This window comes from Camelina sativa, chromosome 6, assembly GCF_030686135.1.
Source record: "Camelina sativa cultivar CO46 ecotype springtype chromosome 6, ASM3068613v1".
NCBI lineage: Eukaryota > Viridiplantae > Streptophyta > Magnoliopsida > Brassicales > Brassicaceae > Camelina > Camelina sativa.
Window position 1 is genome coordinate 5,020,746 of NC_141885.1, and position 22,617 is coordinate 5,043,362.

At 33.7% G+C, this 22,617-nt stretch overlaps 2 protein-coding genes and 2 long non-coding RNA genes across 11 annotated transcripts; 3 read left to right on the forward strand and 1 right to left on the reverse strand.

The window, feature by feature from the left end:
* The first annotated feature begins 5,551 nt into the window (after positions 1-5,551).
* LOC109133393 (uncharacterized) lies at positions 5,552-6,386 on the forward strand. Its single transcript, XR_015560284.1, has 2 exons — positions 5,552-5,667; positions 5,769-6,386. It is a non-coding gene; the product is annotated as an uncharacterized LOC109133393 (long non-coding RNA).
* Positions 5,657-6,723, reverse strand: LOC147942287 (uncharacterized). Its single transcript, XR_015560285.1, has 2 exons — positions 6,353-6,723; positions 5,657-6,271 (listed from the first exon to the last, which is right to left on the reverse strand). It is a non-coding gene; the product is annotated as an uncharacterized LOC147942287 (long non-coding RNA).
* A 2,092-nt stretch (positions 6,724-8,815) lies between these two features.
* On the forward strand, positions 8,816-10,666 carry LOC104790452 (large ribosomal subunit protein uL30x). Of its 7 annotated transcripts, none has more exons than XM_010516212.3 (5): positions 8,816-9,231; positions 9,406-9,556; positions 9,878-10,079; positions 10,169-10,266; positions 10,416-10,666. In XM_010516212.3, the coding sequence occupies exons 2-5, from the start codon at positions 9,522-9,524 to the stop codon at positions 10,417-10,419; spliced, it is 339 nt and encodes a 112-aa protein (XP_010514514.1). In that variant the 5' UTR covers positions 8,816-9,231; positions 9,406-9,521; the 3' UTR covers positions 10,420-10,666. The 7 variants fall into 7 exon arrangements, with proteins under 7 accessions (XP_010514514.1, XP_087312440.1, XP_010514509.1 ...); XM_087456314.1 differs by having other exon boundaries at positions 8,818-9,231; positions 9,901-10,079; XM_010516207.3 differs by having other exon boundaries at positions 8,894-9,231; positions 10,358-10,666.
* A 1,072-nt stretch (positions 10,667-11,738) lies between these two features.
* LOC104698711 (DNA repair protein UVH3) lies at positions 11,739-20,184 on the forward strand. 2 transcript variants are annotated; one of them, XM_087455915.1, is made up of 17 exons: positions 11,739-13,030; positions 13,123-13,373; positions 13,479-13,645; positions 13,731-13,788; positions 14,291-14,415; positions 14,507-14,639; positions 14,961-15,038; positions 15,125-15,178; positions 15,293-15,477; positions 15,555-17,241; positions 17,364-17,558; positions 17,907-17,992; positions 18,076-18,313; positions 18,406-18,542; positions 18,849-18,933; positions 19,031-19,453; positions 19,550-20,184. In XM_087455915.1, the coding sequence occupies exons 1-17, from the start codon at positions 12,943-12,945 to the stop codon at positions 20,060-20,062; spliced, it is 4,503 nt and encodes a 1,500-aa protein (XP_087312041.1). In that variant the 5' UTR covers positions 11,739-12,942; the 3' UTR covers positions 20,063-20,184. The 2 variants fall into 2 exon arrangements, with proteins under 2 accessions (XP_087312041.1, XP_087312042.1); XM_087455916.1 differs by having other exon boundaries at positions 11,852-13,030; positions 14,965-15,038.
* The last annotated feature ends 2,433 nt before the right edge of the window (positions 20,185-22,617 follow it).

A 22,617-nucleotide genomic window follows, 5' to 3' on the forward strand; every position in this document is an offset into this window, starting at 1 on the left:
GTTTTTTCCAAGATCAGATAGCGCTGTTGCTAGGAAATCTATGCTAAAATACTAATTTACTTATTAACCTAGTCTCGGACTCGCACGTACGTGCGGGGTTAATTTCAAAAACTAAATTTATTATCATGTTTATAATATATTACGTATATATAGATAAACCAATAGCTCTTTCAATCATGCAAGCAAGATTGGTTGGATCAGCTCATTTTTCTGTAGGTTATATATTCACATAGGTTTATGTTTATCTTTTAGGAATCTTAACATACATATTTCAAACTCATACTAATTTAGTATTCGATTTGTCTTTAATTAATTCAGTTTAGAGAAAAGAATAATCAAATTTGTTGTTTGTTAGATGTAAAGGCAAAAGTCTAAAGGTCGCTGGTTCGAGGGACGACGCTTGGAAGAGGACCATATAAAATGCTCTGGTCCCTGGCGCGAAAGAATGTACAAACGTAGGCCCCAAACCTCTTAATAATTAAAAAAAAAAAGACAACTATATTAAAAAATTGTGAGAGATAGTGATATGTCTATTTGGGACAGAAAATAGTAAGAGAAATGTGATATGTCTCGTTTCAGATATAACTTTTTAATCTCATAATTATAGTTTTAATAATAATTTACTCATTTCATATTGTATATTTTATTCCAACAGATAAGAAAATAGGTAAGTGTTTCACATCCGCCGGTTTTATTTGTGGATATATTTATTTGGTATAACATATATAACATAACTTTATATTGGTTTGCTTTCATCAAGTTTGTGAATGAAATAATTATCGTTTCTCCATAAATTTTATAGAAGATCTGAATCTAGTATAAACTAGATTAGTAATCAGCTATATTAATCTTGTGAACTATGAGACCAGGTAAAAACAACAAAAAATATTAAAACTTCATGAACCGGATGGTCTAAATATTTGAATCAAGCGTGTCAAACCCGCTTTGTGTGCCTTCCACGTAACTTATTAAAATATTTTGATCCACAAAAAGCTTGTTCCCTGTAAGGTCGTAATCCACATGAGTAAATTTTGTGTCCTCAATTATCATGCTCGAATTCACGTTACCCAAAATTATCAACCCATATTTTATATAAAACAATTTAGATATTTTTTTTTGTTTTTTGAATTACCCGTACGCATTATTTCATGTCAATATTTGAAATAAATAGGGAAAATTGAAATTAAATTTATCAATTTAAATCTCATGTTCATGTATTCATTATTTGATATTTCAAATTTGAAATTAAGATTTAATCCAAATTTTATGATCTCCTCTTGGTACCTTTGTCCCCATTTTAATAAAACAAATAGTTTAAATAATATTTTTATTTTTTGAAGGACCTGTTGTCGTAATCATTTTTAGACCATCTCCAATGTAAATCTCTATACTTTCGAAGTATATATTTTTTAAGTTGACAAATGATTAATTTATATTGGATTACATTTCTTTATTGTTCAATCTGTTAACTATTAAAGAACATAGTTTTGTGTCCTTCTTTATTTTTTGAACATTTTTTATGTTAGAGAAATTGAAAATTGTTACATAGAAAATTGGAAGCATTAGTTTATTTTAATTATAATATGAAGTTGGACTATGTTTTTTTTTAATTATTTTTTGGTCTCATCCGGTTCCATCCCGTTTTCTCAAATTATGTTCCTAGAAGTTAGTACACAATCACGTAACAGATTAAAATTCTTTGAGCTCTGGTTGACTGGTTAATTAGTTGCCATTACCCTTTTATATGGAATTTCATTTTGTTTTTTTTATCCCTTAGTGTGCTTTCCAAATATTTTTTATATATTTAAAATATATAAGGTTAGTTTTAGAAATAATCCCTAAATTTTAGATATTTGGTAAACTAATTACTGATTTATTTCAAGAAATCTTGAAATAAATCATCTGTTTAAATTAAAGTTAAGTTATTTTCATACATACTATTTGAATTTAATTAGATACAGTTGTTATGGAAATCTTAAATGATAAGTTTTATTAATTGCTAAAATCTCTTATTATTTTATACAATTTTAATAACTATATAAAATTCAGGAAACTGTTAATATAAATACTTTCGTTTTTATTATAATATTTAATATTTTTATTTTGTAATCTTATTGGCTGTATTTTTATGTATCATTTATAGTTAATATAGTTTCCTAAGATACTGGAATATTTTGAATTATAAAAAAAGTTAATCAATTAGTTCATTAATAATTGTTACCATTGTTGAAGGAAGTTTTTTTTTTTTTTAATTATGTAAGTAAGTTGGTCTGTTTGGCAACATGGATATATGTCATGTTTTTTGTTTTTTGTTTTATTCTTAAATATGCTCCCTATTTAATAGTATAGATAGTAAATTATTATAAAAATATATTCATAATGGTTAAGTAATTGAGAATTTTACTATTTAAATTGAGGAACCAGGGTCCGGATATTTCTAATGCGATTTCAATAATTGTTTCTACTGTGCATATTTAAAAATACTAGAAAAAGGTACTCTTTCAATCGTATTCTTCGCGAGGCACTAATAAGTTTGTAACAAATGAAACATTTAACTTGAACGAATATGCGCAAGCCGATCAACAAATGAAAATCAAACAAATGCATTTATTCACAAACGTACGATTGATTTTTTTTAATTAGCAAGTAGTATCGATCTAAACACTTCGATGATATTAGTCACTAAAATTTTTAAACAGACATACTAACTCGTAGGAATAGTATTAAAAATGGAATAGTATTTAGTTGTTAAATATCACGTCAGCATGAGATGTTCATGGTTTTGATATGTGAACAGAACACTAGTGAGTTTTTAGAGTAGAAATATCCAACTAGGTTTTTTTTTATCGATTAGTGAGATCTTTAAGTCGTGGAATGGACTCCTCTATTTATTGAGAACGAACGTATGTATATAAATTACTTTGCCCGGTTTGGTTTCCGGATGATTAGGTCTAAACTCAGGTCAAAAGATGGTACGTAAACCTCATGAACGTGTCCACTCTAGTCTGTTCATGCATCAATGCGTATCTAATGCTTGAGTGATGTGCTTTGGTCATTAATGTTCGTTTGGCAAATTATGATTATTCTACTTACTCTACCTATCTATGTAGTAATGAAGTTTTGACCCTATATCAATTGTCTTTTAGTATACAAATATATATTCGAGGCTGAATAATACTGCTGAAATGGAAATCGGAAACAAAACAAATCTGGTGTATAAAAAGCTTTCTTCTCTAGGGTGATTACTTGAGAAAGTGTCACACACATTTAATGGTCAATCCATCGGCTCCAACTACTTTGTATAATATTAATTAAAAAATATACAATATTCTCGAAAGTATATAACTATAACTTAAAACATATATACTTTTAACTTGTATACTAATTACCATTTACCGAACATTCTTTAAAGATTTACGATATAATTTTATTATTTTAACCATGTAGAAAAAATATCAACTGTATAATAGTAGTGTTAGTTACGGAAGTCGTTATCTATTTATATAATAAGAAGATATGTGTGGACCTAATTTCTTATAGCAGATGTATAGTATGTTAAAATTGATGATAATCAAAAGTTTCTCTTATGTTATCACATTTGTTTAGATTAGATATGATAGCTTAATTGACCAATATTAATACGTTTTACATAACAAAATAAGTAGGATTTGTATCACGTACGGCATGAGACCGATGTTTCATACATAACTTAAGAATATAGGATGGTTACATATTTTGGACATACGTTATATAACATACATCATGTTTACATCAAGCTTGACTTTTTCCTAAGCTATTTTAAAAGCCTAAACTGTAATCAAAAATACTCTACGTGTGCCTTTTTTTTTTTTTTCTAAACTCTTTAGGGCAATTTTATTAATTTAAAACAAAATGCGCACCAATAGGTGGCTAGGCAATTCCCAACAATGTGACAATCATTCAACGTGTCTATAATAATTGTTCCTTAAAATACATAATTTGTTTGTTGTGAGAAAACTAACTTCGATTTTGTTGGATTACTAATAGATTTATCATAGAAAATGAACTAATGCTTTTATTTCAAATTGGTTACGATAGTGATCATCAGTTGATGAATTTATTCTATGCAACAACTAATGTATTCGATGTGTTATGGGCTTATGGCATGGGTATAAACATAATATGCACATTTTTAGTGAAAAGAAAGTGAAACCAAAATATTTGATTTGGCACACCAAAAGAAAAGGAGAAAAGAAACTACAACAATCAAACTAAACCAAACGGTCTAAATTCAAATGAACGTTACAAGTTTCAAACAGTAATATGAAACGACCAAAACAAGAAAACATCAATCCACTATCGGTTGTTATCCATTACTGTAATTGTAATATATTGGCTCAATAAACATATTACTTTATAAATTTTTGTACCAAACACGATAGAATTGAATCCTAACAAGGAACAATTCCAAACCGTCCATATTTTTTAAAATAGTCTTAATGAAGAAAAGCAAAAGCTTTTTGCGGTATCTCTATCTCTTACAAACAAAAATAGGCATAAAGTTTGAATTATTGCATCATGTGATACTATACTATTGGAACAACGAAAGTCCCACCCAGGATCTGTAACTCATTATCATGTTAATTACGTACATAAAAAATCTTTATAATTTTTCTTTATATCTTTCTAATTATACTTTAATATTGGTTAGAAAGTTTGTTTAACTTTTTAAGTTTCAAATTGGTTAGAAAGGTACGTTCGTAGTTTAGAAAGATTAATTTCTAAAGGATATTTTATGGAATTTGGTTGAACGACTTGTTTTCACTATTTCCTAGGACACTTTAGTCCTTATTCTAATGAAATAAAAAGATAAGTTTACGCCATTTTATGTGTATGATATGAAACGTGTGTATATCGTACTACGCATCGTTAATAACGACGGTGAACAGTTTCCAATCTACAGCGGTGTATAATGTGAAGCGGTGTGATCTCAAAACTACTTATTAATATAAGATATGTTCTTAGCATCGATCCGTACTATCAAATTGGGTAAAGACGTTACCAAAATTGACCAATATGTACTTAATACGTAATATAAACATAATTTTTGTGATTATAATTGTTTTGATCTTGTGGTTGATCAATGATTAGGGGTTTAATGTTTTAATTTACCCCATTTTTGGGATTTTGATCCTAGATAATGGATTTTTTTTTCTTCTTTTTGTATATTATGGATGCAAACAAAGGTTATGTAGCATATTTAACATAACCATAACTCACATTAATACTGTCTTATATTAAACGGATAGAAGCATCTAAGTTTACCTTTATGCTCGGCTAGATATTCGCATTTTTTCTTTTTTTTGTTCGCTTTCTATTGTTCTACTTTTCTTTTTTGGTCGGCCATTTTTTTGTTTTTGCCTTCGTGTTGGTTCGACACCCGATCACCGGAATAGAAAACTCACCAGCTCAACATCACACGTGTAGACAACATACATGTTGGCTTACCCGTTTTCGTTTGGACTTGTGATATCCCAAATAAAATTAGTCAAATAATTAATAAATGGGAAGAAGAAGAAGAGAACGGACATACATGTATAAAAGAAGACATTTGACCCCAAGAAGAAGAAAAAAATCTATATAAAGAAGACGTTATAAACAAAAAAGCGGAAAAGCATTTATCTTCAGGTTTTAATAAATTACTATTTTGTATGCATATTGTTACTACGTTTTCGTTACTAGTAGAGAATATATAAGTTCCTTCTTACACGGTTCTCATGTTTCACCAGAAACTTTTGCCTCCACATGTAGAAACAGTATTGTTTTCCACAAGCTGAGAGCTGTTTTGTGTATGATTCAGCATCAATGCTCTTCCTCGTCACAAAATTAGTCTCGCTAACATCCTGATTGAGTTCACATGCAGTGCGGAGTTTAAGATCTTGGCAGTGTTCTTTGATTGAGAGGAGCTTGATCTTTGAAAGAAACAACAGAACCTCAGGATGAACGTTGTAAAGCTGTTCTTTCACTGACTTTACTTTGTCACTCTTGAAAGGTAAGATAATGGTTGTGGTCAGAAGAGCAGAACCTTTTTTTTTTTTTTTTTTTGGCAAACAAGAGCAGAACCAAAACCGTATATCCTTTGTATATCAACTAGAAAAGGATGTTGTTCAATCACCCACTCAGGAACAAAGTAGCCAAGGCTGCGGTGGCTGCATGGTGCCTCATAACCCTTACTGAAAATGTATCATATATGGCGTTGAGGTTATCGAAAACACACTCTTGAAACCGATACCTAGCTACCACGATTGAAACAGAACAAACATGTAAGAATAAATGTCTGCGAGGACATATATGAAAGAAGGCAAAGATGTACCTTTGTCTCCAATATAACCACGTTTTCTATTGCATTTCTTTGTTGACCTTCCAACGCTGCAAATCGAATCGATGTTCTTCTCGGAGAAACCCTTCTCATTTTTGAAGATAAGACCAAACGAAATGGACCAAATAAAAATGAACGTTACAAGTTTCAAATAGTAATATGAAAAGACCAAAACAAGAAAACATCAATCCACAATCGGTTGTTATCCATTACTGTAAATGTAATATCTATATTGGCTAAATAAACCTATTACTTTATAAATTTTTGTACCAAACACGATAAAATTGAATCCTAACAAGGAACAATTCCAAACCGTCCATTTTTTTAAAATAGTCTAAATGAAGAAAAGCAAAAGCTTTTTGCGATATCTCGATCCATCTTATACAAACAAAAATAGACATAAAGTTTGAATTATTGCATCATGTGATACTATACTATTGGAACAACGAAAGTCCCACCCAGGATCATTCATATCTGTGTAACTCATCATGTTACATATATATATATATATATATATATATATACAAAATCGTTATATCTTTCTAATTGTACTTTATTATTCAGAAAATTGGTTGGAAAGATAGTTTAATTTTTAAGTTTAAAATTCGTTAGAATTAAAGGATAGTGTTTTAAAAAAAACTTTGGTTAAACGACTAGTTTTCATTATTTCTAAGACATTTTAGTCCTTGTTCTAATGAAATTACACAATTGTCACATCCATACAATATTCTGTGTATGATGAAAAGGTGTTTCGTACTATGCATCGTTAACAACGACGGTGAACAGTTGCCACCAAGCCACCAACACACGTTGTGACTTGAAGCGGTGTGATCTCAAAACTACTTCCATTTTTATAGCATCGATCCATACGTGATACGTAGTACTATCAAATTCAGTTAAGACATTGGTACAGAGTGTCAGAGCATATATTACGTATATTGGTCAATTTTGGTTTCTCATACTGTCATACATATATGTGTGTGGTAGAACTGTAGAAGGTAAATACCGTTTGTCATATACGAATCAATCCAAATAAGCTATAGCCTAAATATATTGGCATTATCTTTTTTTTTTTTTTCTAGTATTCTTACCTTTTTTGGTCAGTTATTTTTTTGTTTTTGCCTTCGTGTTAGTACGATCATGAGTACACCCAATCACCATAATAGAAAGCTTACCAGCTCAACATCACACGTGTAGAACATACATGTTGCGCTGACCCGTTTTCGTTTGGAATTATGATATCCTAAATAAAATTAGTCAAAGAATGAATGTAAGAAGAAGAAGAAAAACGGACAACGACCGGCGCAATCTCATTTCAAAACCATTATGCAGATGGAGAAACATACATTCTCACTCACTCTTTTATATTACATACATTTTCACTCACTCTTTTACATTACTTGTTGATATTACAGGTGAAAACAAAGAGGAAGTATGAATTGTGGTGGACATTTTCAAGAAAGCTAATAAGATATGCGATTGAGGATTTTTCCTAGTTACTGATTTAAATTGCGACCTAGGAAAGTAAATCTAGCTAGTAGTTGGTAATAGAAAGGAGAAAAAGAAAGAGCATATATCTCTATCACTACAAGAAAATATGGTTTTTACGACTACAGTTGGTGACTACATATGTAGTCGTTATTTTTGGTGACTATCTAACGACTATTGGGCGACTATTTTACAACCATAAATATTTGGTCATACATTAGTCACCTTTTTATGACTACATATAGTAGTCGGTATAATAGTCGTAGTTTAACGACTATTTTATGACTATATTGCATATCAGAACAAATAGTCACTAATTTAGCGACTATTTTATGACTATATCGCATATCGGAACAAGTAGTCACTAAATAGTTGTCAATTTAGCGACTAATATGCGACTCAAAGTAAAGATCGCTAAAAAGTCGCTATTTAGGAAAACATCAGTCGCTATTTAGGAAAATTTTAAAAAAATTAAAATATAGCCTCAAACCCTTAACCAAACTCCAAAACTTAAATCATAAACTCTAAATTTTAAAGTTTGACTTTTTAATCTTAGAAATTAATTCATAAAACATACAACCAAAACATAAACATTATTATATATACATAAACCAAACTTTAGAACTTATAAGAAAATATATCCCAAATCTTAAATCTTAACCCTAAACCTTATACCCCAAACCATTAACCAAACTCCAAAACCTAAATCATAAACTCTAAATCTTGAACTTTGAATTCTTGATCATAGAAATTAATTTATAAACCATAAAACCAATATTTAAAACCATTTACAGAATTTTTACGAAAAATAATTTTTAAAAAACCTACTAACTTATAAATTTAAATCTTTAAACAACAATTCAATATATATATATATATATATATATTGAAAACTAAATTTTATAGTTCTATATTTCTAAAACTTAAATCCCAAACCATTATAAACTCTAAATCTTGAACTTTATACTCATACTTCAAAATTAAATAATCTAAAATTTACATTTAAAGATTTATAATATAGAGAGAAATTGAAATTTGAGGCCAATTGGAGGAAAGTGAAATATGGGCCTACAATTCTTCAAAGCCTTACTCTTTCCCTTTTCTATGTCTGTGCTTCTTCTTCTGCCGTAATTCATCTCTCTCTCTGTATCTCTCTCTCTCTCTCAGAATCCAAATTCACACTTTGAAATTCCGACTATGAGCGAGCATGTTGCTGGTGGGTTCGAGATCGGCGATGATTGGATCTGGCCTTTCTAAGAAGGCGACAACTGAAAAGCAGTACAGCCGGTCTCCTGTTCCCCATTGGCCGATTAGCTCGATTTCGTAAGAAGGACGAGTACGCCGAACGTGTTGGTGTCGTTGCTTGGATTTAGTTAGCCGCCGAGGTAATTAGCCCTTCTCTCACAGTTATTTTGATTTTCAAATTCATAAAACCCTAATTTGAACGGGGTTTTTTTTTTTTTTTTTTTTTGTAAATTATATCTGTGTAAGTTATGGAATTGACAAGAAACACAGAGATGGATAATAAGAAGACTATGATTGTATCACTTCACTTTCAGCTTGCGGTGAGAAACGATGGGGAGCTGTGTGAGTTGGTTGGTGATGTGACGATTTCTAATGGAGGTGTTGTTGGGTTGTTGTTCTCTTTTTTTTTTTTTTTTTTTGGTTGAAGTAAATGGATAAGAAAGCCAGAAAACCCCTTCATCTCAAGTAAGCTTCTTTCTTTGATCTTCTTCGTTTCGTTTTCTTTCGTTTCTAATTGTAAGTCTTCTTTGGTTCATTATACATTTCTTTGTTCTGATGTTTGTGAGATCGTGTTAAACCCAACCGTTTCCCAGTTCTATTGTAGTTTGTAGAAACTCACTTTGATTTTGTCGATGAAATCTAACCTATTGTATGATATCGTTGAGTTTCATGATCTTCTCTTCCGTTGGTTTTCAATCATTTGTCATAGATGTTCCTGCCTTGCTTCAATTTCCACCTGTATTGCTCAAAGGTGTCTCTTTTTTTTTTTTTAATTGTTTTGTTTAGTTTTATTTGCCTTGTATTTGTAGGAGAAATGGCTGAAACCAAGGTAGTGGTTCCAGAGTCTGTCTTGAAAAAGATCAAGAGGCAAGAGGAATGGGCTCTGGCCAAGAAAGAGGAAACTGTTGCTGCCAAGAAGAAGAGTGTTGAGACCCGTAAGCTTATCTTCAAGAGAGCTGAGCAGTATGCCAAAGAGTACGCTGAGAAGGTAAAAGAGACATGCTTTTGTTGGTTTTGGAAGTAATTAAGATGATTGTTCTGTTGATGTTTGTTCTAATGTTGTATTCTTTGTTTTAGAATAATGAGTTGATCCGATTTAAGAGAGAGGCTAAGTTGAAAGGAGGGTTCTATGTCGACCCAGAGGCTAAGTTGCTCTTTATCATTCGTATCCATGGGTATGTGTTTTACTATTATGTTCGTATTCACATACATACTGCAAACAGTTTCTGTTGTTTCATGTACATTAGTTGTTTGTGCTTTTTGCAGTATCAATGCCATTGACCCAAAAACCATAAACAGCTTTTTTTTCTTGTCTCAAATGCAGCTGAAACTTGAGCTGAAGGAAAAGGGTGTCTTGGTCTCTGCTGTTTGTTTGCTTCAGGTTAATCTTTAACATTCATCACAAAAGCAAAAGACTTCCCATATGGGGAAAGCAAAGCAACCTCCATTTCCCTCGTTTCAAGCTCAGCCATTAACCCTTGATATTTTTTAATTATGTTTTTAGTTTTATTTTGTAATACATTTTTTTTTATATCATGGTTTCATAATAAGAAATATAGTATTTTTTATTTTTAATATCAATTCATTCCAAAAACAAACAGTTATTCAATAACTTACATATATTTAAGAATAGTTATAAAATTATATATATATATATTATTAAAATAGTATATATATAATGCTGTATAAATACAATATTGTTTAAATACATAATCAGTCGTTAATTAGTCACTAAATTTGGTGACTATATTATGACTATTTTACGTAGTCATAAAATAGTCGTAGTTTAGTCGTTAAATTTAGTGACTATATTACGACAACGTTTACGACTATGGAAAATAGTCGTAATGTAATCGCTATTTAGCGACTAATTTTATGACTATTTATTTTAACGACTTTTGATTTACGACTGGTTTTAGTCGATATTTAATTGTAACACATTAATTAGTGACTAATAGTGCAGTTGTTATTTGCCTGTTTTTTTGTAGTGTATTAACCAAGATGATTTAGATATGAGGAATTTTTTGTTCTTGAAGGGGAGATACGGACACCGAAATCTATTATTAACAACCTAACCATCAAAAAGTTCAGACACTTTTTTAAATTATTTGTACCAACTTTTATATTACTAGTTGAAACGAATATTTGTCTAACTAGTGATTTTTCTAAAGCTCATATTAGACGCGAGATAGTACGGATGTTGGGTGGTGTAGAAGAGTTACTAAAATGCCCATCAAGACAAAAAAAAATTCTCTTTGCTATTCAAAACTTACAGTCAAAAACTCCTTTTCATTACACTTAACAATCATTAATTGTAGTGCAAAGTTTTACACATGCCATGTTTCTTGTAACCATGTCCCACTCTAATTGGTCATTCAAAAAAGGGGTCATAAGAAACATTATAGAATGTTATGTCCATAGAAATTTTGGTCATTCGTGTCCATTTTGCATGTAACCATTATCAACATGGACAAGTGAGTTGGTTTTTTTTTTTTTGGCTTTCGATAAAATAACAACTCTTTATGGACATAACATTGTGTAATGTTTCTTTTTTGGCCTTTTCATGGATGACCAATTAAGGTGGAACAGCTGCAGAAGGTTATAAGCAACATGGCATGTGCAAACCCTTGCACTGCAATTGATGATTGTATAGGGTAATGAAAATGAATTTTTGATTGTACGTTTTGAACAGTAAAGAGAAAAGATTCTCGTCTCTATGGACGTTTCAAAAACACTTCTTCATCACCCAACATCCGTTCTATCTTGTGTCTGATAAATGCCTTAAAAGAATCACTAATTAGACAAATGATTCATTCAACCAGTATTATAACACCCACTCTAAACAGTTTCAAAAGATCTCTGACTTTCTTGCTAGTTGGTTTGCTAATAATGGATTATGGTGTGGATATCTCCCCCTTCCAGAAGAAAGGAGTTCCGAATGTCATCATCATCCTGGTTACTAAAAAGGTCTGCTATTTTTCTTTTAGCCTTTATGCTACTAGCTATTAGAGAGGTTTGCCTTCCTAGCTTGCAATATAAAATAGTAACTAGTGCAAAATCTTCAATTGCAACTCATAATTCTTCTTTGTTTTTAGCTGCAGTGTCAACATGTAATGTACAAGAGTGACTGAAAATGTTATATTTTTTTTTGTACAATTTATTATTAAAAATATTATATCAACCAAAACTGATGATTTAAGGCTAATAAGAGAATATTTGGTACTTTTTTCAACCAAATTTGAAAGTTGATGATTTCTTTGACAGTTTTTCTAATTTGAAAATATATATACAACATCACAAAATAATAAACTATATATATACATGTATTTCCACTTAACCAATGCCTTAAGATTTGGGCCTACATTGAAGATCTAAAATTCATCGGAAGTTAGAGTCTTTTGCAGCGAAGATTGTGTAATCAACACGTATCTTTTTCCTTTTGACGCGTCATGTGAGCTGAAGAGTTTGTTTTGCTCTCTCTTTTCCCTTCTCGGAGGGTTTTATCTTGGATCTATTTTGTGGGCTTTATTCTTCAAAGTCCACTGGATACGGTTTGTTGAAGGATTTGGGTGATAGGCTTCTTCTATCAATAATAAATAAAACTCAGTTGACAAAAAAAAAAAATTTGGGCCTACATGGAGAAAAACACAACCAACGGTTGGTAGATTTTTTTAGTACGGCCAATATTGAACCGGTTTAGTTAGCTCATAAACCGGGCCTGAGAGCACGAAACGACGCCGTATAATTTTTGACCGCCGTCGATCTTCAAGGCATATATATAAAGGGTTTCCGATGGCGGCAGATTCAACGGCGAAGTATCGGTGAAAGAAATTTAAGAAACTGAGAAAAAAATGGGAGTGCAAGGTCTTTGGGAGCTTCTCGCTCCTGTAGGTCGCCGCGTCTCCGTCGAAACCTTAGCCAACAAACGATTAGCCATCGGTAACAATCTCCGACGATCCAACTTCAATTGAATTCTTTTTTTTTTTTTTCTCTTTCCTCGAATTCGAAGGTATTAACTGATGATGTTGCAGATGCGAGTATATGGATGGTACATTTTATCAAAGCGATGCGTGACGAGAAGGGAGATATGGTTCAGAACGCACACTTGATCGGATTTTTCCGAAGGATTTGTAAGCTTTTGTTCCTAAGGACTAAACCTATCTTCGTCTTTGACGGAGCAACTCCGGCATTGAAACGACGCACTGTTATTGCTCGTCGTCGTCAACGTGAGAACGCTCAGACCAAAATCCGCAAAACCGCTGAGAAATTGCTGCTTAATCGGGTTTGTTTTCCTGTGTTTAACTAGTTTCCAATTGGTGTGGTTGCTTAAAATTTAGCAAGTTTTTTTGAGTAAATTGCTTTGGTTTTTGGGATTTGTTGATGTTAGCTTAAGGATATGAGGCTTAAGGAACAAGCTAAAGATATTAAGAATCAAAGACTGAAGCAGAATGATAGTGATAGAGAGAAGAAACGTGTGTCTTCTGATTCTGTGCAAGATAAGTTGCGAGATTCGGCAGAGCAAGATGATGCAGGGGTTAGTTTTTCTGAGGAGATGTAAGCTATCAAATTTTGGTTTAACTTTAACAGTAAATTTCAATTTTGTTGGTAGAATTTGCGTTAACAAGCTTAGTTGATGTAGATCTCCAGCATCTATGGTTGGAGAAAAAGGTGTTGGTGAGGTCATCAAAGAGTCCACGGTAAGTGACTGCAAATAAAAACATTAGTTGGTGTTGTTGGACTGCCTTGGGTGATTTGTGTTACTAAGTATCCCACTTCTTTTTGTTGATTAGTTAGGATTTTTTTTGGCACTGACACACTCAAAATAACTTGATGCTAATTGTGTATGTCATAGTTGATATTCTTTTTGTTCCTTTTTATGCCATCAATCATGCATATTGCGGTAAGCAATCAGGAGTTGGGAAATCTATTTACGCTTTTTTGTGATGTCTTACCAGTTAAATGTTTATCTTTGCTTCCACATGCCCTTAGCCTTGCATCTTTCGTAGTTTAGTGAACACAGAATCTGTTTACGGAACTCAACACTTGGTAGCAAACATGGTATTGATTTCTTCATGGTATTTTTATGGCTATTCCATAATCTGTCAATTCTTTTACGGTCACTCTATGTTCAGTGTTTTTTAAGTACTTTGTTGTTGAGATTTAGATAATGTCTATGATTTGTTTGTTGGTAATTCGTAGAAGGATGATCCCAAGGGAAAGGGAGTTTTGTTGGATGGGGATGACCTGGATAACAAAATGAAGAGTAATATTGAACATGATTCCTCAGTACAGGGGAAAGATTATCAGGAAAAATTGGATGAGATGTAAGGAGAGTAATTGAGAATTTGAGATATTGATTGAAGATGTTTATTTGCATGTAGTCATTTCGTGTTTTCCTGTCTTGGTTTAATATAGGTTGGCTGCATCTCTTGCAGCAGAAGAGGAAGAAGAAGAACAAGAACGAAACTTTACCAGCAAAGCATCAACTTCAGCTGCAGCTATCCTATCAGAGGAAGAGGACAGTGACGAAGATGAGGAAATTTTATTGGTAATCTGTGGTCTTTGTACTACATCTTTCTCGTTTTATTTACTGTTTCTTAAGTTACAGATCACTTATATTCAGGGGATATAAATTGGTTAAGTGGAAGATGTCTTAGTTAAGCAATTAACAACAGTTGTCAACTTGTTTGGTCCTCTTTCTGAAAAGGGGAGATCTTTATATCTGGATGAAATCTTCAATTGCTTAGAAACGAATCATGATAATGTCTTTGGAATTTTATGCTCGCTTTTTCCTCTTTATTAAGGAGTTATCTGATACTTTACCATCCTCAATCCTCATCTGCTAATAATATTTTGTCTACCTTTCTAGCCAGTAATGGATGGGAATGTCGACCCAGCTGTTTTGGCTTCCCTTCCTCCATCCATGCAACTTGATCTCCTTGGTCAGGTAATTAACAAATTTTACACCATATCTTTGCAGCATGTTGAATTTCATGGACGTTTTGGATTATTTTATAATGTCTTTACTTGTAGATGAGAGAAAAATTGATGGCAGAAAACCGGCAAAAGTACCAAAAGGTCAAGAAGGTGAGTTACACAAATCACTGGCTCATTCTAGCCCCATTTATGTATTTGAATCTTTCTGTATTGGGAGACGCGGAACACTGACTATGGAATTAATTATCTTGTTTATGAGTGTAGGCCCCTGAAAAGTTTTCTGAATTGCAAATAGAAGCATACCTTAAAACTGTAGCCTTCCGTCGGGAAATAAATGAAGTTCAGAGAGCTGCTGGTGGAAGGGCTGTTGGTGGAGTTCAAACTTCTAGGATAGCTTCGGAAGCCAACAGAGAGTTTATATTCTCATCTTCATTTGCTGGTGATAAAGAGTGAGTTTCAGTTTGAAGTCTTAGTTAAGAATAAGGTTCTTTCGTAGTAGAAAATAACTGATATTTTTGTTATTTAGAGTACTTGTGTCTGCCAGAGAAGGAAGAAATGATGAAAATCAAAAGAATACGTCACAGCAGTCTTTGTTAGTCCCCGTTAAGAATGCTTCCTCGCTGAAAAAATCAGATGCTACCATTGAGTTGGATAGGGATGAACCTACAAATCCTGATGAACATATTGAAGTATATAAAGATGAAAGGGGGCGTTTTAGAATAAGGAACAGACACATGGGAATCCAAATGACACGTGATATCCAGAGGAACTTACATTTGATGAAAGAAAAGGAGAGAACAGGTTCTGGTTCTGTGGCAAAAAATGACGAAACATTCAGCGCCTGGGAGAACTTTCCTACTGAGGACCAATTTCTTGAAAATTCACCTGTTGAGAAAGATGATGTTATGAACGTGGAGATCCCGAATGATGATTCCATGGTGCAAAATCCATCTTCAATAGAGATATCATTTGACCATGATGGTGGTGGAAAAGATCTCAATGACGAAGATGATATGTTTCTTCAGTTGGCAGCTGGAGGACCGGTGACAATCAGGTCTACAGAAAATGATCCTAAAGAAGACTCTTCACCATGGGGTTCTGACAGTGATTGGGAAGAAGTGCCTGTTGAACATAATACTTCTGTCACTAAGCTTGAAGTGAATTCAATAAATCAGCATACCCCCGAGGATATTAGTATCGATGATGGCGGCGCAGCAAGGGAAGAAAGTAGTTTCGAATATGCCAGTAACTCCACCGAGAATGATACAGTAACAAAGTTCACAAAAGGCTATCTGGAGGAAGAAGCTGATCTGCAGGAGGCTATCAAGAAAAGCCTTCTTGAATTACATGATAAGGATTCTGGGGATATCCTTCTTGAAGAAAATCAATCAGCAAGGGTAAACCATGTTGACAAGCCAAGCCAAGATAGTCTTTGCTTTAGGGAAACCGTTGGTGATGCTGAACAAGAGGGATTTCTTGACGAAATAACAGACTTGAAAACCAGTGGTGCTATAAATGAGCTGTCCAACACTTTTGTAGCGGAGAGTCCAGATGGTCAGAAAGAGATAACCAAACAGTTTGGCACACACTCTTCTTCTGGTTCTAATAACTTTAGCCGTGATATGAGAAATGAATTGCCAAAGGTAGGGTCAGTTATCTCACCCGAGAAAGCATTTAATGCTGCTAGTCAAAGCCGCATGCTGTCCACCATGGCTAAACAGCACAATGAAGAAGGTTCTGAAAGTTTTGGTGGAGAATCTGTCAAAGTGTCTGCTATGCCCATAGCTGATGAGGAGAGAACTGGTTTTCTTGGTGACACAGCTATTTGCGGTGGTGTCGAAAAAGGTAATGCTGACGGTGACTCATCTATCATGATGGATGATACGGGAGATTATAGTAGACGCAAATTCCAGAGTCCTGTCACTAAATTTGGGGACCCTTCTCGTGATGTCATCAGATCGCAAATAGGGATACTACATGACATAGATTCACACAATGAAAGAAAAGAGGAAAATCACTCTAACGAGCACACTTTCAATATTGACAGTTCAATAGATTTAGAAGGGAAAGGTGTGCCTGTTGAATTTTCAGAAGCAAATATAGAGGAGGAAATTCGAGTTCTCGACCAAGAATTCGTAAGTTTAGGGGATGAACAGAGGAAACTTGAGCGGAATGCTGAATCTGTGAGCAGTGAGATGTTTGCAGAATGCCAGGTTTGCCCATTGTCTTTTAATACATATGAGTCAATTGTCCTCTGGCAAACCTTTCGAAGTTTCTGTTCGGTTTGATTTGAAAACAAATTCATCATGCTTTTGTCGATTTTGAATTTCCTTAGGAGCTACTCCAAATTTTTGGCATACCATACATCATAGCTCCCATGGAAGCAGAGGCACAGTGTGCATTTATGGAACAATTAGACCTTGTTGATGGCATTGTCACTGACGATTCTGATGTATTCTTATTTGGAGCAAGGAGCGTGTACAAAAATATTTTTGATGATCGCAAATATGTGGAGACATATTTTATGAAGGTGTGCATATCCTTCCCTAAACTCTGTTTTCATACATGTGCATTTGAGAAATGAGATCAGTTTATTTTTGCTGCGATGAGTTTATTTTCTTCTTCAGTTTCACATAAGCTTTCATACTATCTGCGGCTTGTCTTTTTTATAGCATCTTAGCACTTCTGCTTCCTATGATTGTTACTTTTTCGTTATTAAGTTATAGATTTGCCTTTATCCGGAATAAGTTGATACATCGTTTCGGTAGTAAGTAAGTTGATATATTTGTCTCTGTTGATCTGTTTGAACTTACATTTTGCATACATTCGAGTTTTCATATGTCTGGTGATTTCGTCTCTAACCTCTTTTAATTTTCAGGACATTGAGAAGGAGCTAGGCTTGAGCAGAGATAAAATAATCCGCATGGCAATGCTCCTAGGAAGTGATTACACAGAAGGAATCAGGTTAGTATAGGTTTAACTTTTAACTGCATAGAGTCAAAGTCCGGTTCTATATGTAACTGATATCATATTGTTTTGACATGCAGTGGTATTGGTATTGTCAATGCTATTGAAGTTGTGACTGCTTTTCCCGAGGAGGATGGGCTTCAGAAATTTCGTGAATGGGTTGAATCACCTGATCCTACCATTTTAGGAAAGACTGATGCAAAAACAGGTTCGAAGGTAAAGAAGCGTGGGTCTGGCTCTGTAGATAATAAAGGAATCACTGCAGGTGCCTCGACTGATGACACTGAAGAAATCAAGCAAATCTTCATGGATAAACATGTATTACTCTTTTAACTGAACTTTAATGTTTAATTTATTGGTCCAAATTGACAAAATCTTTACTAATTTGATTTACCATTTCATATTTACAGAGAAAGGTAAGCAAGAACTGGAATATTCCAACAACTTTCCCTAGTGAGGCTGTTATTTCAGCCTACTTAAACCCACAAGTCGATCGGTCGACTGAAATTTTCTCGTGGGGCAAGCCTGATCTTTCAGTTCTTAGAAAGTAAGTCATTTTTAACTTAACATTTTATCAATATTGGGTTTGAATATGATCATCCTTTGTTAGTACCAGGTTTGCGAACTAATACTAATTCCGTCTTCTATCTAGTTTCCTTCAAACAATATAGCATAGCTTAGACTTTATATTTGTGAAGCCACTTAGGGCGTGATAAAGGTTTCAATGAATCTGAAGCAGAAGCACAATTTTTTTCATGATTTGTCTGATGGGCTCGGTTTCTGTAATAAACTACTTCGAATATATGAAACAATGTCCTGAGTTCTGATTCTGTAGTATCACTTTTTTGTGAAGGCTATGCTGGGAAAAGTTTGGTTGGAACGGCAAGAAAACAGAGGATCTACTACTACCAGTTTTGAAGGAGTATGAAAAGCGCGAGGTCTTCATCTACATTTGATCTCTTATCTTCAATATGCATATGATTGGTAATATGAACAGAATCTGACAATTTTACTTTTTTCTTTTTCTCCACAAAGACGCAACTTCGGATAGAAGCTTTCTATTCCTTTAATGAAAGATTTGCAAAGATCCGTAGTAAAAGAATCAACAAAGCTGTCAAAGGAATTGGCGGAGGTCTATCTTCAGAAGTGGCGAGTCATACTCTCCAGGAAGGTCCAAGGAAACGAAATAAGAAAAGAGTTGCTCCTCAAGAAACTGAAGATAACAACACTTCAGATAAAGACTCACCTAAAGCCAATGAGAAAGTGAAAAACAAAAGGAAGTGCTTAGAAAAACCATCTAGTAGTGGAGGCAGAAGCAGAGGCAGAGCCCAGAAAAGAGGACGAGGTAGAGGAAGAGTCCAAAAAGATATCCTTGAGCTATCAGAAGACACCTCTGATGATGATGACAAGGTAGTAGAGTTGCCGGCAAAACCAGGCAATCTTCAAAAAGTGCGAAGGGTAAGCCTTAATTTATCTTTCTGATAATGGAACAAATGTTACTTGTTGTAGTTGATTATGTTGTGGGTTCACTTTTGTTATCTGTCATTTCCCCAGTCAACCCAATCTCGGAACCCTGTGAAGTACAATGCAAAAGAAGATGATGAACTGGAGGAGTCAAGAAGCCATGGAGGATCCCTTAATGAGAATTTGGAAGATGATGGCCAAGGCGGAATAGGAAATGTCTCTGCAGAAACAACCATCGATGATGCATCAATCAACAATTGTCCTTCTGAAGATTATATTCAAACGGGAGGTGGATTCTGTGCAGATGAAGCGGATGAGACTGGAGATGCTCATTTGGAAGATAAAGCTACCGATGATTACAGAGTGATTGGTGGCGGATTCTGTGTAGATGAAGATGAAACAGCAGAGGAAGATGCAATGGAGGATGATGTAGAGATGTTAAATATGGAGAGTGAAGAAGGACAAAAGAAAGGTAAACGTCGAAATGAAGAAGATAATGAATCATCATTGGAGAAAAATGTTGAGATTGATTTTGGGAATTCTTCTTCAGTTGGTGGATTAAATGCTATGCCTTTCTTGAAGAGAAAGAAAAGGAAGAGCTGAACAACTCAATAGTATATCATCGTTAAGTAGGAAGTAAAAACGTTTGGCAAAGTTAACAATGTGAATATATAAATCTTTGAAGCTACAACTTTTGTTTTAGTAGGAAAAGGGTTGCCGGACTATTTTTTTTATTTTTTTTATTTTTTTGGTTCAACATCAACTTTTCATTAACCCAATTGTTACAACCAAATCAAAGGGCACATTACATTCACCTATATAGACTTAGACCAAAACAAATGCAATGGTTGATCAAGTACAACCCTGAAACACTAGCGGATCCAACGCTACCTAATCGAAAACCATTGCATTTTTTAACCACAGTTAGATAGATAACACACCACGATTCGATGTGAAATTATCTCTTAAACCACCTAAATTAACTTAATGACACGAAAACAAATACTTACACAGAGAAGACCTAACCAATACTGAAAACAGATCAAATCCCAGCTAAGAAATCCTCATGATCGACGTGTAGAGCTTGTCTCAATAGCTTCAACACCAAGAGGTGCATCATTAGAAAAGCTTGGTCTCTCCGGTTTTCACTGTTCCGGTCTTAAACCTAAAACGGACAATACATCCGACTGACCCAACCAAGAGTCATGAAGCTATAATAACCGGCGAAAATGATGGTTCTCCGAACTAACTATACAAAAACCAGAATGCTAATCATCTAAAGATTTGAAATTGGAGCCCAGAATAGCATTCATCATCTCACAGTACAAGTTCAAAGTGACAACATCACTTCCGTCAAGTTACTGAGATATACACCACACCTTGGTCGGACTGAAAAAAAACAAAACGACTCCACCCCTTGCTGCAGAACACCGCCGTGGTTGGTATGAGAGGTGAGATTTGAAGAAGAACCTAAACCCCACCACTGTAGCTCGACGAAGAGAGACTTCAGACCTCACTGCTCTCCGAAGCCCACAAACCACCGGACTATTTACCTTCATGTACATGTTGCTTTTTCAACTTTTATACATTATTTTTTCGGCTCTCAAATTCCCACCTATAAGAAATTTTTTTTTCTTTATAAAACCTAATTAAACTTTTAACTTATTTTTACCTACATTACTACGCCTCTAATCGAACAAGAGGGTAAACCTGATTAAAAAGAAATCGTGTGAACAACGAAACTTTGACATCCTAGTACTATTATGATTTGAAGATCAACGCTAATGCTAAGAGAATCGATTGTTAGTCCCCAGTCCCCACTGTTGTTTCCATTATCATCAAAACAAGCAATGCAAAAGAACCATTGTTTTCTTGAGATGCTAAAGGTTCTTACATTAAATATCGCTCTCTAAGGCAAACAAATTCCTTGTTTTTGTGTATAATTTTGTTGTTTTTTTTTTTTTTTTTTTTTTTGGCAAGGTTCAGCTTTCTAGATCTTATTCTAAGTAACGCCTAAACTTTCATCTAATAAAAGGCAAACAAATCATGAGCGTGTGCTTTGATTTGCTTAATGCTTATGTATTCCTTGGAATTGAATAAACATCATCATCATACCTTAACATTACCTGTCTTTCTCAAAAAAGAACTATTTTATACCAGGAATTTATAGAAAACTACTTATTAACGAGTTAGCATGGACCGACATTAGAGGCCCTTTCGAAAACTTAAGACACAAGTTTCGTTTAATTAGGGTTTATTTATTCTCAGGCAACTACTTTTTGCTCGTTGGTTGTGTAAATTTCTCCAAGTCGTTTGTTCTCCGCTTCTACACGACGGTCACGGCTGATGTATGTATCGATGTTTTCTTATCTCTCTCCGAATGTCCTAATTAAGTAGTCCTTGGATTTCTCATGCATCATATCGATGGATCCCTTGTTTCTTTCACACTGCCTTCCTTCTCCGATGGAAATAAATATATATTCATCATGTTTTTTCTTTTTTCTTTTGCCCCTAATTTACCTCCGCCTTATATTCAACCTATTTCGGTAGATTTGGTAGTTTGTTTGTGGCGGATCTTGTATACATATATAGGTAAAAAAAAACTGATTTAAATGTTTTTTAATCTTTGTGTGGTTTTTGTAGGAAAAACAAAATGTCAAGTTCGACGCAGAATAATTTGCAAAACAAGTCAAGTAAAGCTCTTGCCAAGAAAATGGCACGTTTTGACCTGAACCGGTTTGTCTGAATTGAACCAAACTGGATTTTTGGTTTGAAATCGGTATAGTAATCAGTTCACTACGGCTTAATTTTAAATTAGTTATTATTAGTTTGGAATTGGTTATTAGTTACCCGTTTTTTAAAACCAAAAATATACTGAGTCAAACCAAAATTCAAATTTAAAATTTTAACATTCGTGTGATTGAGTTCTGTTTTGTTGCAATATTGTGGCTGGCAAGAAGAATATCTTGAAATATGGGTAAGAAATAATTATTGAAAAACGACCAAGATTTGGGAACATGCTCCGTTCCCAAACATCAGACACCAGCTTGATCAAATCTTCCATATCTCATGCAACGATGTGATGATGAAAAAAACACAAACAAATTAGAATTGAATGATATTATATATAGAAATCAAAATGACGAACAAAATTACAA